General features: G+C 36.4%; 1 protein-coding gene across 18 annotated transcripts in view; it reads right to left on the bottom strand.

The window, feature by feature from the left end:
* The window catches only part of RNF38 (ring finger protein 38), a 138,929-nt gene that overhangs the window by 21,828 nt on the left and 91,989 nt on the right, over positions 1–25,112 (bottom strand). For 6 of the 18 annotated variants that reach the window (XM_072727917.1, XM_072727924.1, XM_072727923.1 and 3 more), the window contains 3 exons: positions 22,246–22,395; positions 11,662–11,855; positions 5,225–5,438 (listed from right to left, as the gene is read on the bottom strand). In XM_072727917.1, coding sequence (XP_072584018.1) covers positions 5,225–5,438; positions 11,662–11,855; positions 22,246–22,395 — 558 coding nt within the window. The remainder of the gene's footprint in view (positions 1–5,224; positions 5,439–11,661; positions 11,856–22,245; positions 22,396–25,112) is intronic. The other 12 variants (XM_072727918.1, XM_072727930.1, XM_072727929.1 and 9 more) reach the window with 2 other exon arrangements.

The raw sequence follows: 25,112 nt of genomic DNA, 5'->3' as shown, positions 1-25,112 counted from the left end.
CACTAGGAGGAAAGTTAGATTTTTATCTGTCTTAAATCTAACAATCTTATCCGACTTAACTCTAGATTTTTAAAAACTCTTTTCTTATGTGCATATACAACTCTAAGATATAACACAATTATTTTCTTGTCTTCTTGCTTTAGTGATAAAGAACCTTCAAAACTGATGTGCACAGGCACTTATATCTGATTTTGATGGAAATGTTTACTGAATTTCTTTTTATGTTCCCAGTCTTTACCCTGAAATAATACTGCTAATATTTTCTTGCAGGCAGTGGCTTGCTTTTTCGCTTTTAAAACACTGTCTCTGAATGAGCGGAAATTTTTTATCTTAATGAAATTTACTATATGCTGGTGTTTTATTAAATGGCTAAGAAATCTTTGCCAACCTTATGAAGACAATCTCTTTTACCCATTTACTTTTTACATTTAGATCTAGAACCCAACTTTATTTTGTGTATGATACCAAATAGGAGCCAAGGTTCCAGTTTATCTGCATGGATATCCAGTTATCATTGTACTATTACTTAAAAGACCGTCCTTTCCCTCCTTGAATTCCTTTAAGCACCTCTGCCAAAAATTAAGTGACAATTATATGTTTACATCTATTTCTGACAATGAACACAAGTTCTTTATTGAAGTTTATCAGCAATTCTATGTGTAGGTATAGTTAGTGCTCTTCCAATGTTCTACTTAAGAAAGCCTTCCCTACTTTAAAGTCATGAAGAGGAACACCTGGGAGGCTCAGCAGTTGAGTATCTGCCTTTGGCTCAGGGTGTGATCCCGGAGTCCCGGGATTGAGTCCCACATTGGGCTCCCTGTGAGGAGCTTGCTTCTCCCTCTGCCTATGTCTCTGCCTCTCTCTTTCTGTGGCTTTCGTGAATAAATAAAATCTTTAAAAATAAATAAAGTCATGAAGCTATTGCTACTTACTTTCTTTAAAGCTTATAATTTTGCCATTAACAATACCTGGAACAGATTTTTGTGAATGGTATGAGATAAAGGATCCAGTTTCATGTTTTCATTTGGATATCCAACTGTCCCAGATCATTAATTAAAAATTTTGTCTTCTTTCAACTCCTCTGAAGCCATATTATTATTAAAGTATTCATAAGTGTGTGGGTTTATTTCTGGGCTGTATAATTCTATTTCATTAGCCTATTTAATTATTCTAGCATTAGAATCACCAGCATTATAACAGGTTGCTGGGTCCCACACCCAGAGTTTCTGATTCAGGAAGTCTAGTATATAGTCGGAGAATCTGCGTTTCTAACAACTATGTAGGTGATGCTACTGCTGCTGGCCAGGTGATCGAATATATACTTTGAGAACCACTTGGTCTCAGGGACTAGACCAGAGCACCAGTTGGCCAACTATTTCTTTCTTTTTCTAAAAATTTTATTTATTTATGAAAGACAGAGAGAGAGGCAGAGACACAGGCAGAGGGAGAAGCAGGCTCCATGCAGGGAGCCTGATGTGGGACTCCATCCTGGGTCTCCAGGATCAGGCCCTGGGCTGAAGGCAGCGCTAAACCACTGAGCTACCCTGGCTGCTCCGGCCAACTATTTCTTAAAGAGCCAGAAAGTATTTTAGGCTTTGGGTACTTTGATCTCTGTACAAAGCATCCATAGGTGATAAACAAGCATAGCTGTATTCCAATAAAACTCTATAGAAAGAGCCAGCAGGAGCCTGCTTTCCCTCACTCTTAAGATAATTCTAAGTCCTTTAAAAAAATGCCATAGAAATTATAGAATCAGCTTTTCAAGTTACACCAAAAACTTACTGGAAATTTACTTGAGATAATGTTATTTCTATATATTCCATAGGTCAGTTTTGACAATGGGCAGTTTAAACAAAAAGGTTTATAAGCCAAACCTTCAGTATTTATATAGGTTTCCTTTAAACTGCCTCAACAAAGTCTTACAATCTACATAGAAGACATCTTGACCATCATCTTAAAAGATTGCTTCATAACTTATTATTTTGATTTTTCAATGATACTTTATTTGAATATAGTATCAAACACAAATAGTAGTATAATGAGCCCCCATATGTATCACTTAGCCTCCAAAACCATTAAACCATAGCCAATCCACTTCCATCAACTTCTCCCTTTCCTGTATTTTATTGAAGCAAATCCCAGGAACCCATCCTTTACTAAATATTTTAATATGTATTTCTTATAGACACACTTAACCACAATAGCATTATCAACCTCCCTTAAGAAAAAGATCCTTAAAAATATTCTGTTCAAAATTCCAACTGCATTATCAAATTTTCAATCAGAATCTAAAAATGGTTTACGTATTGCGATTAATTGGAAGCTCTCTAAGTTTATAACTGCCACTTGCATCTCTCCTCCTCCCCTTTATCACCACCACAGCTCATACACTCTAAAACTCTCGGTTGTTTAGTGGTAATCTATCTTTTAAAAAAGAAATTTATTATCTTTGATTCTGGCATAGAAAAATACAACTGATGTTTTTGTAACTGATCCATCTGTTCAATTCCTAATTCTAATAGTTTAAGATGCTTTGGGCTTTTTCATGCATATGATCGTTTCATCTGTAAATACTGGTGTTATTTGTTCTTTTCTTATTCTTACACTCTTTTTCTTGTCTTCTGTCCTGGCTTATCCTCCATAACAATACTGGAAACAATTCATTTCCATTTCTATGGATTTACCTATTCTAGACAGTTCACATAAATGTGGCCTTTGTGACTGTCTTATTTAGCAGGAATTCTTATTTTTTTAAAGACTGTATTTTATTTATTCATGAGAGAGAGTGAGAAGCAAGAGTCCCTCCCACAGACAGAGGGAGAAGCAGGCTCCATGCAGGGAGCCCGATGCCACTCTCGATCCTGGGATTCCAGGATCACACCCTGGGTGGAAGGCAAACTGCTGAGACACCCAGCCCCCCTACTTTAGTAGGAATTAGTACTTCACTACACTCTTGAATGTATATTTCATTGTACAGATATACCATATTGTATTCATTCATCAAATGATGTGAGTTACCAATGTCAATACATTTAATCTGTATTTGGGCACTGTATCAAATTTTTAAACTAGAATTTGTGTTTTCTTCTACAATTATATAATGAGGAGGAGAAAAATACAATTATTCTGTTCAATGTTTTATACCCATAACTACATTATCTTACTCCATGTGGTAGAACTTCTAATATAACATTAAATAACATCTCTAGTTACTGATTGATCTCTGGCCAATTAGAATACTTGCTGTAAATTTTACTTATTATATTTAAAGTATTAGAGTTTTTATTAAATTTTAACTGACTTTTCAACATTTTGATAAAATCATTATTTTCTATTATTTGTTGATGTAATATGAATATTTTCATATTAAGCTATCTTCTCAACCGGAATAAATCTTATTTGTTCATAGGTTATTATTCTTTTTGATACACTGCTACACTATTTCTAAACATTTAGAAACTAATCTTGCTTTGTATTTGAGAGGTTTTTTTCTATTGTTCTTTGGGGATTCTTATATTTACTTTTGATATTAAAATCACACGGGCTTCAAAAAATATTTAGAAAATTGGTCTTAAGAAAAGCCTGGAATCGTTTGTGTATTATTACATGAGTGCTCCTTACAGACTGGAAAAATCATCTGTGAAGCCATCTGATGATCACTGTGCCTCTTTAATAGTACATCTCTAAGTAGCTCTTGCACTTATGTAATTCAAATTTTCCTATTATTGTTGGGTCAATTTTGGGAACTTCACATTTTCTTTCTGTCCCCCCCCCCCCAGAGTTAGATGTAGAATTGCATTATAATAGCTAATAACAAAATAATAATTGAGTGCTTACCACTTGTACTATTTTAAGTGCTCAAAATGAATTATTAATGCTCCCACATCCCTTACAAAACAGGTGCTTGCATTTTACAATTGAAGAAAATTCTCTGAATGTTTCCTATGTGTGTGGATATAGGTCTTTTTCATCATTCCTATTTTCTTTTCTCCTTAACCAAGCTCACAAGGTGATTATTCCTATCAATTTTTCAAAGCACCATGATTGGGTTTTGTGCTACTACTTTTTTAAAAAAAGATTTCCATATTATTAATTTTAATTGTATTTCCTGGTAATTTATTATTCTCAATTCCTTTTGGTTTACTCTATTTTTTTCAGTTTGAGTAATTACTCAAGCAATTTTCAATTTTTGAAATAAATAAGGAAGGTTTATAAAATTTTCTCTGAAAACAGTTTTAGGCATTACTCACTGACTTGAATGGTATTTTCCTTAATTAAAATCTTGCTTCAAATATTTTAGTGTCAAAAAAAATATTTCAGTGTCATTTTTTAAATCATTTTTAAACTTATGATTTATAGTTTTATCAGATTACAATCACAAAGAATGCAGCCTAGAAAAATTTTTCTTTTTGAACTTCTTATTCCATGATCAATTTTTTGAAGTGTTTCATTAACATACGGTAGAAGATGTCTGACAGAAGATGGTGCCTGGGAGAGAGATTTTCTACCAATTATTTTCTATCAATTGTACAGTCTGTTCATTGTTTCCCATTATTTAATGCAGATGAAAAAAAACGGATACTAGTCTCAGTCTCTTTCCTTTGTTAATTTCTCCTGTCTATAAACTTGAAAGATTTTCAGCAAGTTTATTAGGTGTATCTAGATTTGTGATGTTTTTGACTTCAGAAACTCTACAGAAATCCAAGCAATTCTGGTCTTTATTCTGAGGCTCTGAAGACTGACAAACCCTCTCCTTGACTAGTCCCTCAGTTCCTGGCAGGTACAAAGAGAAATGAAGTCTTCTACCTGTTGTTTCTTTGGAGACCCATGGAAACCTATCAGCAAGGATGCACCCCTACGGTCTTGCCTACTGAATTATTCTAGAAGAAATCGGGGGGAGAGGGAAATAGAAATGCATATTCAAAACACCAGCTGCCTGTTATCTTCAATTAATATTGTTATCAGTGATTTCCAACCAACTAATACATGAAGCCATTCTGAGCTTTCATAACCTTGCTCCTAATTTTTTAAAGTTCAACTTTCTTCTGAGCTGTGTAGAATTTAAATTAAGAAGAATGAACTTATCTAAAACAGCTTCAGTTTAGGGAAAGTTATTTCCTTTTAGGTAAAATTAAAAAAGAAACTTACAACAAAAAACAAATCACCTCAATAAACTGCCACCAATTTTTAGCATCTGTATTTCCTGGACATTCTGTTACTGTACCTGATCATGTATGTCAACCATTACTGCATTTTGCTGGGGTGGATGAGCAGCAGGGTGTAACAGACGGGGAGATACATTCGGAGGGTGGAAGGCTCGAGGTTCCTCTATTGCTTGCTGCTGTGCATAAGGGAGATGGTGATAGTTTTCATCTTGACTAATGGAATTATGTCGAGACAGACGATCCCTTCTTCCTCTCTGGCGCCTGACAGGAGGACTGTAATATAGCAAATGTCAAAAAAGTCACTGTAATATTTACTGTTGTGATCCATAAGGATTCTGTATTGTCTCTCTTTGCAATGCATCACTAGTTTATACTAAGGCAAAAGCTTGAGTATTAAATAATTGCTGTGGTTCCCCACCAGCACTAAAAGCTTAAAATTTAAACAATGTTTTCTTTTAAAGAAAAGAGCAAAATGCTATTCAGCTCTGCAAATATGAGAAATCAATAGCTCACTACTGGTCACTTTGTGAGGGGTTTAAATGTATGAAACTGCCCTTTGTATAGAAAAAAGTAGTCAAGCTACCAGCAATTTCACATGGTTTAACCCATTGTTTTGCTCCCTTTATCCTATAAACACATAAATTTTAATCTGCATGTTTCTTGCCAGTATTCCATATATGCCTAATGAGCACTTCATGTTTGTCTATCTGGCTAAGATATACAGAAAGACATAGTTCCTCGAACTGGTAGTTGCCAAGGGGAGCGCGGTAGGGGGAGCAAAGTGAGTAAAGGGGGAGTGAGAGATACAGGCTTTCAGTTATGGAATGAGCAAGTCATGAGTATGAAAGGTACAACATAAGGAATACAGTCAACGGTATTATATTGTATAGTGACAGATGGTAGCTACACTTGTGATGAGCATAGCATAATATACAAACTTGTCAAATCATGTTATATACCTGAAAGTGTGTCAACTGTACTTCAATTTAAAAAAAAAAATCAAGGTGAAAAAAAGTTCCTACATACTCAAAATGAGAATCTTTTAAAATGCAAGTAGAAAATATATAAAGTAACTAAAAAACATTAAATTTGTTGACAAATGCAAATATAACAGTAACTCAGTAAATGCTACAAATGGAAATGATTGGAGATAGTGTCAGCATAAATATTCCTATAATATTCAGAATTTTTAAAAACTGCTTATGAAGGAAACTACTTTTACTCCCCCTACAGCAATCACAGTCATCTATACAGTTTAATACGAATTTTGTCAAGTTGTTATTTTAAATAGATTTCCATTTTCTACTTTTCTACAATTCCAAAATTCATCTCTACTGCTTTCTACAATGGCTCGGTACCAGTGCAATTCAAAAAAGCGGCCTCATTAAAATGTACTCTACAGGGGCACCTGGGTGGCTCAGTTAGTTAAGCACCTGCCTTTGGCTCAGGTCATGATCCCAGGGTCCTGGGATTAAGCCCCACATTGGGGTCCCTGCTCCACAGGTACCCCTGCTTTTTCCTCTCCACTGCTTGTGCTCTCTCTTGTACTCTCTCAATAAAATAAAAACAAAAACAAAAAACAAAAAAACCCACAAATCTTTAAAAATAAAACAAATAAATAAATGTACTCTACATTGTGCAAAAGAGGCCAAAAGAGCCCCTTTCAGGACATAGCTGCATATAGTCACCTTAGCAATCTTTACTGAGATCAGGTCACTTCTCTCTTATTTCTTTCTTCTCACTCCCAACTGCCCAATCTTAAAGAGAACAATGACACGCCTTTGCAACATGAACTCTTCAATAGTGCTCTTGATACCATTCTCTGGGTTCTTGTTCCATTAACTGCTTCCTCTAGCTTTATTTTTAGTTATGTCTCTTTTTGCAAAATCTACATATTTTTGTTTCAAAATCTACATACTGTATTTCATTGAATTTAAGATGCCATCTGCCCTAAAACTCATTTTTTAAATGTTTTGAAGTAATTTTAGTATGGTTTTTTGCATACCCTTTGCCCAGCTTTCCTTCATGCTAATATATTCCATAAGCATAGAACAATTACTAAAATTAATAAACCTTGGTATTGTACTACTAACTAAACAGAGCATATTTCAGATTTCACTAGTTTTTCCACCAATGTCTCCTCACTGTTGAGAATCCAATACAGGATATCCCACTATATATTGTCATATCTTTTAATTTTTTTTTTGAGAAGGAGGCAGAGGGGAGGTGGGGAGGAGCAGAGGGAGGAGGAGAGAGTATCTTCAGCAGGGTCCACTGCCTGGCACAGAGCCCAGCACGAGGCTCAATCTTATCACCCTGAGTTCATGACCTGAGCCAAAACCAAGAGTCAGACGCTCAACGAATTGAGCCACCCCAGGTGCCCCTGTTTCTGTAAAAATATTTTAAAGGACTGTTTTATTAGGGTACCTGGTTAGCTTAGTTGATGGAGCGTGCAACTCTTGATATCAGGGTCGTGAATTTGGATTGGGTATGGAGATTACTTAAAAATAAATCTTAAAAATATAAAGGACTGTTTTATGTATCACTAAAAGGAAAAGTTGTCAATCAAACTATGATATACCATCAATTCTAAGTCCTTACTAGATGTTAAGGTGTGAAAAATATATATCTTAAATAAAGTACATGTGCTCAGATCATTCATCTCCTGAAAATCTATTCGACCTATACATAAACTTTAAGGGCCCCCTGTATTGTTTTTATTATTATTATTTTTTAAAGATTTTATTTATTCATGAGACACACAGAGAGAGAGAGAGGCACAGACATAGGCAGAGGGAGAAGCAGTCTCCCTACAGGGAGCCTGACGTGGGACTCAATCCCGGGACTCCAGGATCACACCCTGGGCTAAGGCAGCGCTAAACCGCTAAGCCATCCGGGCTGCCCTTATTTGTTTTATTATATTGCTGCCACTTATCCTCACTTTGCTACTCAAAAACCATTCCAACAGCAAACTAAAAAACAAATTAAGATCCAAGCCCTTGTGCTGACATTCAAGTCTCTTTGTGATTTGTTTCATTTATCTTTACTATATGACCTCTCACTATATTTGTGCCTTTGTGACAACATTTAGGAAGCAGAATAATTGAAAAATTTAGAAATTAGAAATAATGATAAAATATGGACAAATATTTTTCAGTTGACCTTGTCATATTTTGTCATATTACTTTATTATCTGTAAATACCACAAAGCTGTTCTGTCCTCTTACCTGCCTTTTGTTGACTGGGTTTTCTATATACATTATCTGTTTTTTTTGTGTGTGTAAAAGTTCTGTATTCTGTATTTCTATTCACCTAGGGACTTCCCTGAATTTTTAAATATATACTTCCACTTTTCTAAAAATATCTAGATTTACTCAGCATTCCCGGCAGATAGAAATTAAACTTATTACACTCTTCTCTCCACTCTGTCCCCATCTTGTGTGCAGATCTTTTCTGCAGTTCTCTTTTTAAAACAAAAGACCTTTATTCAAACTTAATAGTATGTCTTTTTCATTTCCTTTGCTAACCAATGGTCTTGAATCATAGTTCTTGAATTCTTTCTTCTGCTTCCTGGAGAGAGTACAACTTTTAATTCTTTCAGAGAGGATTTCTTGCTGGTCAATTCTGTCTCTGAATATTTGAAATGTGTTTATGTTTTCTCTTTATACTAGTGATACATCAGCTGGCAGAACTCAAAGTTTCTGTCTTGGAATATTTGTGAATTTTTATTATTCTTGGCATGTGTTCTTCAAGTTCACCAAAATCTTGTTTAACACTGTCTTTCTTAAATTCTGAGAAATGGTTTTGCATTATTTCCTTTAAAAGGTCCCTTGAATTGTCTCCATCTGAAAATATTTTAGACATACTTAAAACTGATGGCTCTGTGTCTATATTTAAATGGTTTTTTATCCACCACACTTTTCCTTTTACCTTTTACACTACATCTGGGAAAATTTCTCCACTTGATCTTTCAGAAACTAGGACACCTTTTCTGCACATTTACTGAGTTCTAAATTTTTCCCAAGCAAGGTTTCTAGTTGACTTTTATGACTATAAAATCCTCTGGTCTCTCTCTGTTAGACTTATTAAAAAATTCTGTCTATTCTATTTGACTGTTATTTGTTTTATTGAGTTGAATGCCCTTCTTCCACTTTGTGTGCTCATGTTTGTATCTGTAATTATGTTAGACTGCTGTTGAATATTGTTATCTGCTTGCACAGCCTCCTTCTGGAAGAAAATCTGGCAGCTAAGCTCACAGCTAACCTAAAAGTACTAAATTGAGAATGGAGTAAGGAATAACACAGTGCTGAGCAGAATAAGCCTGTAAATTAGTTTTCTGGAGCTCCTGTTTTCCTCCTGTGTTTCCATGAGCTTAGAGCATGACACTTCTCTTCAATTTAAACAACCTATAGCTTGTTACTACTACCATCTGGAAATAGACACTTTCGACATTCCCTTTCTGGTCCAGAGCCTTTCCTATGACCCAGCAGTTGTACTCCCAGGAAATGTGTACATAAAAGATTCCTAATAACTTTTTAACAGTAAGAAATTGAGCATCACCATTACCCAATAGTAGATGGATACATAAATAATGGCATATCAATATAAGATTATACCAAGTAAAAATAAATAAACTACTGGCATCCACATTAAAAATAGAATGTTTGATAAACAAAATCAAAGAAGAATATATTTAAATGAAAGTAAAACTGGCAAAACCTAAAAATATATTGTTTTACAATACATTCCAGTGTTAAAAAGTATTAACAAGGGAAGGATGTCAAATCACAGAACAGGGTTAATCCTTTAGGAAGGATGAACAGGGGCTTTTGAAGTTATTAACAACGTTCTATTTTAATCTGGGTGTTGGTACACTTGTCTACTATCCTTTTAAGTGTATGCTTGTTTTACATGTTCTCCTGAAAGTATGATACATTTCACCAAAGAAGAAGAGATTACAGTAGGTGCTCAGAGTGTAACCTTGAAACAACCAGCCATATTGTCTCATGCTATTTATTTAACAGCTATAAAATATTTTACCTGGTTTGACATACATTATCTTAACTTAAACATTCCCATAAAATTGGGGGACAATGCACCAGGTAGTGTAAAAGTCTTAGTGTCCAAACAGAAAACTCAAAAGATTTTTGTCTCATTTGAAAACAAGGAATGGTAGCTTTATGATCCTGCAATATTAGTTTCCTAGGGCTGCCATAACAAAATGCCACACACTAGGTGGCTTAAACAACAAAAATGAATTTTCTTATAGCTCTGGAGACTATAAGTCTAAGATCAAGGTGTCAGCATGATCTAAGATCAAGTTGAGAGTGCTCTTCCTGGTTTGCAGATGACCACCTTTTCACTGTTTCCTCACTTGCCAGAGACAGTAAGCTCTCTGGTGTTCTTTTTTTTTTTTTTTTTTAAGATAGATTTATCTATTTATTTATTTGTTCATTCAATTCATTCATTCAGAGAGAGAGAGAGAAAGAGAGAGAGAGGCAGAGACACAGGCAGAGGGAGAAGCAGGCTCCATGGAGGAAGCCTGATGTAGGACTCGATCCTGGGTCTCTAGGATCACACCCCGTGCTGCAGGCGGCGCTAAACTGCTGTGCCACTGGGGCTGTCCTCTGGTGTCTCTTCTTATAAGGATACCAATCCTTTTTGGACTGACTCCCCACAGCCACCCTTATGACTTCATTCAATCTTAATTATTTCCTTAGAGTCCTCATCTCCAAATATAGCCACACTCAGAATTAGGGCTTCAACATATGAATTTTGAAGATACACAAACATTTAGTCTGTAACACCTTAAGATTTTCAAAATTTCTTAATTATTAACATCCGAGACATGCAAACAGTTGTCTTACTCCAAGGATACACAATTTCCCTGAAGAAAAAAATGTATGACATCAGGACATAAAGAGGAAGCAGCTCAGAAGAAAGATTCCCCTGAGAAGGAAAAGTAGGGGACATGTCCCATGACAGAGGACTGAGCGCTGATGTAAATCTCAGTCAGTCTTTCATACCACAGGCTCCACAGTTTTTTTAAGAAACCTAATTAAGTTCCCAATTGCCTTAAGGATACAGAAGAAACGGAAATGGAATGGAAAAGAGGTAGTTCATTTCAAGGGTCTCCATACTTCCTTCCAGTTGTAAACTATAAAATGCATTTTTCTGTAATCAGGATTGCAGGCTAGCCCACAGAATGCCTTAAACCATAAAGCAGCTGAATTCTTATATAATGGCATGGACTGATTATAGGTAAATCAGCCTAGCCTCTTTGAATTTCATCTGTTAACCACAAGCTAAATTAACTTCCATGCTCTGTGGTGGGAGTCTCAACAATGTGTCATGTTGTTTTTCGAGTGTATGAGTACATATATGTGTTGATCTGTTTATAAAAAGCCCATAGAAATAATGCTTTCTCATGTTAAAAAAAAAACAAACTCATAAATCTACCAAAGAAAGAAAATTTAAGACACTGTAATCAACTAACCTTCTTCTGTTGCGTGCAGGTGTGTTGCATCGTTCCCCTGAGAAGTGATGTTGGCTTGATCGAACTGAAGGGGGCTGCCTATTTGATGTCATCTCCCATGGTCGCATTGGTGGTGAGGGAGCTGGTGATGCTGATGTATAATCAAAGACTGAATGAGAGAGGCGCTGTCTCTTGGGACTTGGACTATCTTCACTCTGACAATGCAACAAAATCAATCAACTTAATAAGACCTTTCAAGGATTTTCCATTACTATATATGCATAGGTGTTTAAATATATTTACCTTATAAAGTAAAGGGGAGGTGGAATATGCTGTCAAGCCAAATTAATTATCTTTAAAGAAAATAGATGCTGGATAGGGGAAGGGAGATGCAAAGTAAATATTAAATGAAAAATAAAATCTGTTTCTTAAAAATCATCATAAAACTCATTAACATATAAAGACACACAATAAGGTGATAAACAATTGTATGGAACTTAACAACTTTTTTCTTAAATATTTATTAATTCATTCTAGAGAGTAAGGGAGAGCATGCATGCTAGGGAGAGAAGAAAGAGAGAACCTTAAGAGAGAACCACCCACAAGTGTGGAACATGACACAGGCTCAATCCCATGACCTGAGCCAAAAATTAAGAGTCAGACACTGACTAAAACACCCAGGCACTCCTTGACCATTTCTTTAAAACTCCAACCCAACTGAGAAATTCCACCAAGCTACTCCATCAGTTAAGTCACCTTTTTAGTGATCAATTCTCATCTAAGAGATCAACTGAGGAAGGGGTATAATATAGGTAGGCCCTTAACTTGATTCATTTTTTTTTTAAGATTTTATTTATTTATTCATGAAAGACACAGAAAGATAGGCAGAGACACAGGCAAAGGGAGAAGCTTATGAGAAAATTTAGATGTGTGCTTTTTTTTTTTAAGGTTGTATTCATTTATTCATGAGAGACAGAGAGAGAGAGAAGCAAGCTCCATGCAAGGAGCCCGACATGGGACTCGATCCTGGAACTCCAGGATCACACCCTGGGCCAAAGGCAGGTGCCAAACTGCTGAGACACCCAGGGATCCTCTAGATGTATACTTTTTAAAAATTGATTCTGAGTATAGATATTTAAAAGAGTTTGAATATTACTGAATGGAGAAGAGTAATTGTTTTTTAAAGATTTTATTTATTTATGAGGAGAGAGAGAGAGAGAGACAGACAGGCAGAGGGAGAGGGAGAAGCAGGCTCCCGCAAGGATCCCAATGTGGGACTCAATCCGGGGACCCTGGGATCACTACCTGAGCCGAAGGCAGATAGATATTCAACCACTGAGCCACCCAGGTGCCCCCCTTGACTTGATTCTAAATAACACTCTTTTGCTCCTTTATTCTTATTATTTAAGTCCATTACATTAGTTTTCTCTAATAAGGGTTATAGGATAACATTTATCTAAAACAGATAAAGAAACAGTCAACTGATCTAGATCATCAGTTTTTTTTTTCTTCTAAGATTTTATTTATTTGAGAGTGAGAATCTGAGGTCGACTCTGAACTGAGCACAGAACCCAATGTGGAGCTCCATCTCATGACCACAAGACACACTACCTCAGCTGAAATCAAGAGTTGGATGCTTAATGGACTAAGCCATCCAGTTGTCTCCTCACCTAGACTGTCAGTTCGTAACTAGAACATTACAGCATTTTGAGGAAGACAGGGGGTTAGTTTCAAGTAAATCATAGGAGTAGTGGATAATTCAAAACCAGTACTTGTTACATGTTGAGTTTTCAAGGGTCACAGCATTGTTTACTAGATATAAAATTGGAATGGCTTTCTTAGTTGAATTAGTAACTGTCGAGGATTCCCCACACAACTCAATTTTCCAATCCAATCTCACAAAAACTATCAAAATTACAAACTAACCAAATGTCTGGGTGAGGGCTATGTGTTTTCTAAGAGAGCCTTTATTATCTCAAATCTATTCCTTCAAGTTCTAATTACTTGAGCATTAGAGCACTTTTGGTTGCAAAGTAATTGGTGCCTGCAGCCAGTACCAAAAAAGTTAGATTATCTCCAGTATACAGGGCTACAATATAACATTAGATTTTAAGAGATAAACATATAAAACAGAACAGATTAAACTGGTAGGAATAAAGAAAACTGCTAAATAGTTACTTTTGATCATTCCAAGTTATTTAGCAGAGGTATTCCAAAAACATCATTTTCCTTCTATATTTAAAATAACTCAAATCTGTCATTTTAATTAAAATATAAAATAGTTTTCAGAACCACAAAGAAACACCTTATTTTCTCCCTAGTTTTAATGCTATTAAAAATTCTTGTTTTTACCCTTTTAGTAAGAAAATCAGTTATGCTCTATAATCTTAAAACTCAATAAATAACCAATGAGGGGCATCTCTGGCTCAGGTTGTGATCCTGGCCAGGGTCCTGGGCTCGAATACTGCCATCAGGCTTCCCGCAGAGAGCCCGCTTTTCCCTCTGCTGGTCTCTGCCTCTGTGTCTCTCATGAATAAGGAAAAATCTTTAAAAAAGAAAAAGACTTCTGGTTTTGACAAAATCATGGGCCAAATACGAAAATCTGGATAGAAACATCTAAAAATAATGCATTAAAAAAAAGTTTTTAATTGCGACAATAAACTCAGAAAAAAGGAAAATTACCAAGGACCAAAAACAAAGAAGAAAACTGAAAACCCAGCTGTTGGTTTTATTTTGAGGCGGGACACCGAATATTTGGCCTTATCACTCACTGAGAGCCCTGCATAGAGTCAAAATTTCCAAAGTACTATACTTGCAAAAAAAAAGAGAAGGCTAGAGGGGCACCTGGCTGGCTCATCCAGGTGAGACCTCAAGGTCGTGAATTCAAGCCCCACAGCTGGCATGGACCCTACTTAAAATTTAATAAAGAAGGGCAGACTAGAAAATGTTCACTGGCATAGAGAATTAATAGGAAAACACATCTACTCTGTCTGGACTGGGAAGAGAAGAGATTTCTCCTTTGAGAATTCAGGTTAGCTTCTCACACCAGATTTAGGGTTCAATTTTTTCATTACCCACAGAGGTTGCCTATGAACCTCTAAGTTTAGAAATACAGAAACTGGTTAAGAATTATGCTACCAAAAGGACTTGTGACAGGTATATGCACAGCAGAATCTGAAGGGAGGGGATCCCTCAGTGGCTCAGGGGTTTAGAGCTTGCCTTTGGCCCAGGGCGTGATCCTGGAGTCCCAGGATCGAGCCCCACATCGGGTTCCCTGCGTGGAATCTGCTTCTCTTTCTGCCTGTGTCTCTGCCTCTGTGTCTCTTGTGACTAAATAAATAAAATCTTAAAAAAAAAAAAAAAAGCTGTAGGGATACTCCCATTAACTTGACCAGTGGTTTTTACACTTCTGCATGTGTCAGAAACATCTGTTGGGCCCACTCCCCAGTTTCTGATTGAGAAATTTTGGATTGGGGTCCAAGAATTTTTTTTTTAAGATTTATTTATTCATGAGAAACACAGTGGGGGGGGGGGGGCGGGTGGCAGAGCACAGGCAGAGGGAGAAGCCAGCTCCCTGCAGGGAGCCCGATGTGGGACTCGATCCCCAGTCTCCAACATCATGCCCTGGGCTGAAGTTGGTGCTAAACCGCTAGCCACCTGGGCTGCCTGAATTTTCATTTCTAAATTGATCTTGGGTGATGCGTGCTGCTGCTGGTCTGGGACTATACTTTCAGAACCACCAAGCCAAGTTAAGGGACTCTCTTAGGAAAAGTCCCTAAAGATAAACTTGCCATAAAAGAGAAATCCATTTTTTCGGGGTGCCTGTGTGGCTTAGTCAGTTAAGCATCTGTCTGGGTGGCTCAGTCAGTTAAGTATGTGACTCTTTTTTTTTTTTTTAATTAAGATTTATTTATTTATTCATGGAGAGAGAGAGAGAGAGAGAGAGAGAGAGAGGCGCAGAGACACAGGCAGAGGGAGAAGCAGGCTCCATGATGGGAGCCCGACATGGGACTTGATCCCGGGTCTCCAGGATCATGCCCTGGACCGAAGGTGGCGCTAAACCGCTGAGCCACCTGAGCTGCCCCTCTTTTTTTTTTTTTCCCCTAAAGAGGGAGAGACTGAGGAAGGGGGTGGGCAGAGGGAGAGAAAGAATTTTAAGCAAGCTCCACATCCAGCATGGAGCTGGACTCGGGATCTCACAACCTTGAGATCATGAACTGAGCCAAAACCATGAGCTAGACACTTTAACCAACTGAGCCATACAGGTGCCCCAATGTCTGACTCTTGATTTCAGCTCAGGTCATGATCTCAGAGTCATGAGATCAAGCCCTCTGTTGGACTCTGTGCTGGACCTGGAGCCTGCTTAAGATTCTCTCCTTCTTCCTCCCCACTGCTCACTCTCTCTCTTAAACAACCCCCCGCCCCCCATAAAAACACAATCACAACTTTTAAAAAGTTAAAATAAATTCAGACCTTCTCTACCTGCCTTATCTTTGACAAAAAATAAAATTTCTCATTTCACAATTAAACAAATGTTAAGTTTAAATGACCCAGAGAGAGAAAACACTTAACAAAGTTCCATTCATTCTAAATAATACACGTGAAAGTACTTAAAAAACCAAAACATTCGATATAAAGCAAGTTAATAATAGAGAATAACCATTGAGACAGACCTTGATTTTTCTTGTTGTTTGTTTTGCAAAGGAAGAATATAAGCAGGGGAAAAGCATGACATTAACAATTTCATATTTGAATCACACAGTATGGTTTATGAAATGATCTCTATGCATTCTCTCATTTAATTTTCCACAATCTGGTCTTTGTTTAAAATACATCCAGATTAATGTGTTCCTATTAAGTCAAGATGAACCAAAGACGAATGATTATACTGTCCTTTTTTTTTTTTTTTTAAAGATTTTATTTAGGGATCCCTGGGTGGCGCAGCGGTTTAGCACCTGCCTTTGGCCCAGGGCGCGATCCTGGAGACCCGGGATCGAATCCCATGTCGGGCTCCCGGTGCATGGAGCCTGCTTCTCCCTCTGCCTGTGTCTCTGCCTCTCTCTCGCTCTCTCTGTGACTATCATAAATAAATAAAAATTAAAAAAAAATAAGTTATTTAAAAAAAAAAAAGATTTTATTTATTTATTCATGAGAGATACAGAGAGAGAGAGAGGCAGAGACACAGGCAGATAGAAGCAAGCTCCTTGCAGGGAGCCCGACACAGGACTCGATCCCAGGACCAGGATCACGCCCTAAGCCAAAGGCAGACGCTCAACTGCTGAGCCACCCAGGCGTCCCTACACTGTCCTTAAACAACCCAATGCATAGTCCTGTTCCACATAATTCACATTGGGCTTCAATTTTCTAATGTATAGATCTCATATTCCTCAGCTCAGAAGATTTCAGAATAAAACTGAAACTCATAACCAGACTAACAATACATTTTCCTGGGATATTATCTTATTTATATATGTAGAGGGGAAAGAGGCTTTAAATGTTATATATTCAAAAGTATGCATTTAAAAAAAAAAACAAAGCTTTGTTTTTTGATATGATCCAAGTTTGTTTTTTCATGAAAGGCCAAAGAAAGGAATAGGTTTTATGTGCAGTGAGGACTTAGGAGATTCTAGTGGGATAGCAGTCCAGTTCCATCATAATGAACAGAATCCAATAGGAAGAAAATATGATGTTATCATCATTGGCCACAACTGGTAGTCCAACTTCTGGGCCTCCCTGAATTTTGGGAGGCCTACATGGCTAATTTTTTTTCTTTTTTCTTTTTTTTTTTTTTCACATGGCTAATTTTTGAATAACCTATAGATGCCCTATTTTTGGTTTAAAAAAAATTTTTTTTTAAATAGACTCCATGTCCAGTGTGAAGCCCAATGCATGGCCTGAACTCATGATACTGAGATCAACAAGACCTGAGCTGAGATCAAGAGTTGGATGTTTAACTGACTGAGCCACTCAAGCATCCCTTTCTTAATTTTTAATCACAAATACATCACTGGTTCATAAAAACTGATTTACCTTGATGCTATAATTTGTTTTCAGATAGTATGTTAGTTCCACCAAAGCACTAGATTTTATCATGAATCTGTAACTATAATAATTTTAAGCTGTAAACACAAATCAATGGTTAAAATTAAAAAAAAAAAACCTGATGCATAAACATGAAACCAGTGAAAACAGAGAAGATATAAATAAAGAACAACTTGAAATTAAGAGATCCCTTTGAGATAGCCACAAGGAGTGGCTATCTCAAAGCTCAGAGACCAGAAATTTTAGTTTTGGGCATACAGATAAATGGTAGGTTAATGAAGCTATAGGTATGGACAAAATTTTCCCCAATTAATTTATACAAAGAAAAGGAAGCCCAATACTAAACTCTAAGAAATATTTTTATTTATTTATTTTTTTTAATGATAGTCACACACACAGAGAGAGAGAGAGAGACAGAGACAAAGACATAGGCAGAGGGAGAAGCAGGCTCCATGCACCGGGAGCCCGACGTGGGATTCGATCCCGGGTCTCCAGGATCGCGCCCTGGGCCAAAGGCAGGCGCTAAACCGCTGCGCCAACCAGGGATCCCTCTAAAAAATATTTTATGCCAAGTAGTTGATGAGAAGAAAGTGGAGTGTGTTGATAGAAGCCAGTGAAATGGAGTTTCAAGGATTCAACTGAGAAGTGACAAAGGATGGGGACTGAACAACAGCCACTGTGTTTTACAACAAAGAGCTCAGGGAGAGGGGGAGGGTAACTGGGTCACAGGCACTAAGAAGGGTACACAATAAGATGAGCACTGGGGGTTATATTATATGTTGGCAAATTAAATTTAAACCAAATATATTAAAAAAAAGAAAAAACAACAACAAAGAGCTCACTGACACGGAGCTATTTCTTTGTAATATGATTTAGTATCATTTATGGAGTAACACCCCTTACAACAACTTTCAAAAAAGTTTTTCTCCCGTCTTTTCTTTGAAAATCTTTCTTATGAATTTAGGATAACTCTGTAAGGTTTCTAAAATCATGAAACTCAGACTTTGGCTGAAATTTTTATTAAGTCTGTAACTTTGCTGCAGATTTTTTTAAACAATAATTAGTCCTCTCCTTCAGAAACCTAGACTATTTCTGCATATAAATCATGAAAATTTCAATCACCTAATTAATGTTCATAAATTTACAAAATGAAGTGTCACATAGCTATCATTAGAATACATATACACGCACACACACACACACAACCCTGAAATCGAGGGTTGTACTAGACCCAAAATCTAACTTCTCCACAATGTACCTGCTTTATGAAAGCATACTATCTTCAGTCACAATCAATAAATTGGTTGAGTGCACCTGGGTGGCTCCATGGTTGAGTGTCTGCCTTTGGCTCAGGGTGTGATCCTAAGGTCCCAGGATGGAGTCCTGCATCAGGCTCCCCTCAGGGAGCCTGCTTCTCTCTCTGCCTTGGTCTCTGCCTCTCTCTGTGTCTCTCATGAATAAATAAATAAAATTTTTAAAAAATAAAAATAAATTGGTTGATGGTACAGGAACTGCTAATTTTAAAACTCTAAGAGGTTAATAGCAGAGACAAGAGGGAATTTTTGGAGAAAGATGAAATTGTTCTACTATCTTGATTGTGGCAGTGGTTCCACATCTGCATGCATTGGTCAAGTCAGAGACCTGTACACAACAAGGGTGAATTTTATGTATGTTAATTATATCTTAACTTTAAATTTCTGAAATAATTATAAGAGGTACTTTGATTGTAAGTAAATATTTTTATAGATGCCAATATGCCAACACCTATTATCTCTTCTGTAAGAAAACCCAGAGTGATAAATACACAAAGCAACCACTTGTATAGAAATTAAAATATCAACTAAGTGTACACCAGGAAACGCATACAAAAATATTCATAGCAACACTACTTGCAGTAATAGTAAAAAACTGGAAACTACTGGAAATGTCCATCAAAAAGAGGGAATAAACTGCAATATATTCATACAACATGAAATACTAACAGGAAAATGAATCAACTACATGTCCACATGCATCAATATGGATGAACCTCAAGAAGACAAAAATACATAGTATGATATCATTTTTATTGAGTTCAGGAACTAAACAGTATAGTATTGAGGGATACTGCCATGTGGTAAAACCACAAAGAGAAGCAAGGGGGTATGAAACACTAAATTCAGAGTTTTTAACCAAGGCACAAGTATGGAGCAGCAGGTAGATATAATATAGAAGGTCATATGAAGACTTCTAAGGTAATGGTAATGGTTGACTTCTTAAGATGGATGGCGTTTCTTAAATTATACATGTGTCTACTTTATAACTTTCATATATAAAATATTTCATAATTTTTTAAAAAAGAGTATGCAAAATTTGAAAGATTTTGACTAAGTAATATAAAACAAGCAAGTAAGGAGCAAAATACAAGGTCTTTAAATTGATAGAGGGGAAATGAATGACAAATATAGCTCAAAAACAGGAGATTCTTGTTCAAAGATGACTGGTAATTGGAAACAAGGATTCAGAAGAGTATCAAACACTTTCCTTCTCCTCTATGAGCATCCCACTTATTAGACACATAATCAATTTCCATGCTGCGGGGTGGGGGGCAACAATTTTTTTACTCCTACACAAGATTACAAGGAAAATGATATCCTCTGAAAAGAGACTAGTTTCAGCCAAGATAAGGGAATAAAGAGGATGCTTTAAGAAAAAAAATGTAAGAGGTAGTTGAGTCTGTTTAAAATGGAGTATTCCAAAGGGAAGGAAAAGCAGAGAAGGCTGAGAGGGAAGGAACTTGGGGGGAAAAAACCCCAAGAAATGAAAACAACACATTAAAAGATTTCTCCCTTTCATGTGGCAACTAAGTTTTCTAAAGATGAGAAAAGCATAATCAGAACAAGAAATCACACCCAATTTTATTATCAGAATTAGCTGAAGGTATGTGACAGCATCTCAAAGGGGATGTAAGGATTTACTTTGCTTCATGTTGAACAATGGTAAGCCAGGAAGTGGGCAGAGAAAAATCTCCAGTCTTCCCTGGAAGCCAAGTACACTGAGGGCCTTGTTTTTAAAGTTAGAAAAAAGATTTAAGTTTAACTAGGGCTATAAATAAAAATTTAACAATACCACCTTCCACCTTTCTGCAACACTAAATGGAATTGGCTCTTTATTTTCAAAACGTATTTAAATTTGCCGCAACTCTTTGAGTTTAAAGTTAATAATTGAGTTAATGCTTGAAGACTCAAAGTATGAAAAACAAAGAAAGCAACAAATAACTGTTTAGTGGTGGCAGCAGTGAAGATAGTAAATTTCTTCCTTAGCTATACTGGTTTACTAAATATCGAGCTATTATAGACCAATGCTGTATCAAAAATGGTAGTCAATACTCCATTTGATTCAATACAGTAACTATCTCTTAACATATACTACACTGTTTACAGAAATATCTGTTATCTAAAGATGATATGCTATTAGTAGATAAGAAATCACAAAAGGTGCTCTGCCAATAACTACCTGTTTAACTGGGCCTCTCAGAAAGCTTTCCTGAGCCTATTTCTTCATCTATAAAACCATCCATGACTGGTTTATTATTAGAAAAGTACAAAAAGAGAGAGAGAGAGAGAGAGAGAGAATACATGCAAAAGGGGGAAAACCTGGCACAAATTCCAACAAGAAGTATCATATTGAAGAGCCCTGGATCACCTACAAAGTTATTCTCAGAAATTTCATATATCCAATTTAACGTACCACAAGCATTTCTCTTTCAGAACTAGTCCCAAGCCCCAAACTACCACTCTGACACAAAGAGAAAATGAGTTGGCTTTGATTAGCAACTCTCACTTCCTTAGATTTATATACATATATATATATATATAAATACATGCCTTGGCCCACAACTCTAATATCCAGAAGCCACTGTATAACTAGTTTCCTTTTGGTAATATTAATACTGACTTCCATTACTAAACCATGCTTCTCTAGGAGTAATGGACTGGAAACTGAGTTGCCAGTAATTCATGTGAGCACATCCTAGCAATTTTGTCAATAAACTAATGATAATACCTGCCTTAATCTATTTTCATTTCATATATAACAAAAATTTTAATCACATTTTACCCACATGTATCAAAAGTGATAGAAAGCAAGTCACCATGTTTTCTTTTTGAAATATACATCACTATCAAACTCTGGGCACTAAGCTAATAAGTAGTGACAGCTTTAAAAATATCTTGCATGCTTCCATTTTTCCATTCCAACACAATTTCATACATCTGTAATATCTTCTACTTTCCGATAGAACTTGGCCTATTAAGACAAGTGATTAAGACCAAAAGATCAAAATACAAGAATATTAATACTGGTCAAATAATAAATAGCAGCTCAAGAGAAGACAAACATTCTTCAGAAAAGCTGGCTAAAAAGTTAAGTTGAAGAAGTCCTCTAAGAAGAATACTTATTCCCACATTCAACAGAAAATAAGAAGATGATACTGAGAATATTGTTTTAAGCCTTCCTAGAAACAACCTAAAATGTATCTGTGACTTTCAGCCCTACATAGGGAAAGGGTAAATATATAAGAACCTGGAAGAAAGCTTTGAAGTGAGCATCCTCTTGAACGGTAGTATTCTGATCACTTGGGAGGAGAGGGAACAGGCTCTGAAGTCTCACCCTTTCACAAATCACCTTGTTAGGATGGCCAGGTAGAGGTGTTGAATTGGCCCCGGGAGATATCTGGGAAAAAGAGGGAGAAGAAAAGGATAGTTCATGGCTAGCCGCACCAATGTGGAGAATCATGTCTATGAAGGACAGTCTGGATTTTCTAGGTATTTGTGTTAGCAGAGACTGGAAAGAAATTAAAAATTAATCTTAAACATCAAAACAAACATAAGGATGGCAAAGGTTGCCTCTGGCAACAGATCTCTTTTACAAAAACTTTTTTAAAAGACCAAACAGCACTGCTAAAAAATGCTAAGTCTTTCCTATGTTTCCCATATAATATCTACTAATATTTTCTTCCGTTGGTATTAATTCTAAAATTCTAAAGGATAGGGAAGACTTCATGTTAAGAGAACCTGAGATAAAATCATGCATCTTAAATACAGAAAGATTACTGTCTGTCTTGACTAAGATAATATTTTTCATCCTATTTTTTAATTAACCTTCTTTATGATCATGCAAAGACAACAAGAGATTTCAAAACATTGGTAGCAAAACTTCTATGGTGACCATAGGCATAAGAAAGAAGAGTTTGTGGACATCTCAGCTGTATTCAACACAAACTCGGTGACCTTAAGAATAAAGGAGGGACACCTGGGTGACTCAGTGGTTGAGTGTCTGCCTTCAGCTCAGGTCGTGATCCCATGGTCCTGGGATCAAGTCCCATCAGACTCCCCACAGGGAGCCTATTTCTCCCTCTGCCTATGTATCTGCCTCTCTGTGTGTGTCTCTCACAAATGAACAAATAAAATCATAAAAAGGATAAAGATCATAAACCCCAAAGCAAATGACTGCATGTTTTAAATGCCTGACTTGATTGTAGGTTAATTCCCTTAAACTCATACGTAATATCAACTTAAATCTGCAGGACTTTTAATCATGGACATCATGAGCATCACTTGTTCCACTGTGCTGTGGAGTAAACTCCCCTTGGGAGTTAAGTTTTGTGAACTTGCTTACCCCTACATTGAAGACCATGTGCTTTAAACCACATGTCTGGTTTTCAGTTTCACTGCCTCATTCATTCTCTTACACAGAAGTGTCTATTCTGTGCTGCTTAGGCAGCACATATACTAAGTGTCTATTCTGTGATAGACATTAAACCAAGAAGACCCGCATGGTTTACAACCTTCAAGAAGTGTATGCTATGAAAAAGAAACAAAAGCAAATCACTGTACAATGTACAGAATATCATCTTTCTATGATAATGCTAGGCACAGGGTGCTATGAAGAGGTAACCGGCAAAAGACAGCAGTATAGTCAAGAAACTGCAAAATGTTCAGTTTGGCTAGGCAGTATAGAAGTAAGCAGAAAGGAAGGCAGAGACAGATGATGAAGTAGCATGTTAATTATATTAATACTACTTGTATAATAGCCTTCCTTAACCCCTTTATAAATTGTTTCTGGTTTACTATGAGCCTGGTAAGCAGATAACCAAGCTTGATGGTAAGACTAAAATTATTTCCAAACATCTTCTTAGGAGCAAAAGCAAAATCACTTGAGGGCAGTAACTTTAGAATTCACAAAATGTTTTCAACATGAGCTAAAACTTATCTTTACACTTACAAACATAAATGTGCTAATATTCTATGACGAAGTATGAAGTGCAGAATTAAGGAATATTTACTGATTGCCTCCTGCAAATCAAGAGTTTGTTACAAAAGATAAAACATGAATCCCATCCCTCAAGGAGCTTATTCTAGTTTTCTTTTTTTTTTTTTAAAAAAGGTGCAAAGCAGCCAAACTATAAGGATGGTATTTTAAATGAATAAATAATAAAAATAAAATCTTTAAAAATAAAGCAATTCTCTTAAAACAGTATCTTCCTTTATGTCAGTTTCATGTTTTTTTTGTAATCTTCTTAAGCTTATAATTTACAAGGTATCTTTGAAGACTGTTTTATTTGGTTTTGTTTTTAAAGATTTTATTTATTTATTAATGAGAGACACAGAGAGAGAGGCAGACACAGGCAGAGAGAGAAGCAGGCTCTCTCTAAAAATTGTTAAAAATTGTCTAAAAAAAAAAAAAAAAAAAAGCAGCCAGACATGGGACTCGATCCCGAGTCTCCAGGATCACGACCTGGGCTGAAGGCGGCACTAAACCACTGAGCCACTGGGGCTGCCCTGAAGACTTTTACAAAGCTCACCTGTCTTCAACTATCATACCTGAAACAGTCTGCATGAGTACCACTCTTATAAACTACTTGTACAAGTAGCTAGCTTGGAGAACAAATATCAGAGGATCAGGGTTCCTCTCTTTTATACTTTGTTCCTTTGAAAATTTAAGATTTCAGTCATATATAAATAAAACTTAAAAAAAAAGAACGAAACTGGTAAACTCTGGCCCTTGTGCTCATAAGTTAATAATTTTCAAGCATATTCCTCTCCTACCCACAACAATTTCCTTTGGTCAGAAGCTCCTTCTGTCTAGAAAAAAAGGGAGGACAAACAATACAATGGAGAAAAGCTATATTCAAATACTGCAGAATGCCTGGTTGGCTCAGTCAGTTAAGTGTCTGCCCTCAGCTCAGGTCATGATCCTAGAGTCCCACATCCCATTAGCTCCCTGGCTCCATGGAAATCTTGCTTCTCCCTCCCCCTCTGCCTGCCACTCCCTGTGCTTATGCTCTCAATCTGTCAAATAAATAAATAAATAAATAAATAAATAAATAAATAAATAAATAAATAAATAAATAAATAAATCCTTTTTAAGATACTGTAGTTAATACAGAT

This window comes from Vulpes vulpes, chromosome 12, assembly GCF_048418805.1.
Source record: "Vulpes vulpes isolate BD-2025 chromosome 12, VulVul3, whole genome shotgun sequence".
Lineage (NCBI taxonomy): Eukaryota > Metazoa > Chordata > Mammalia > Carnivora > Canidae > Vulpes > Vulpes vulpes.
This window is presented reverse-complemented; position numbering and strand designations above follow the sequence as displayed.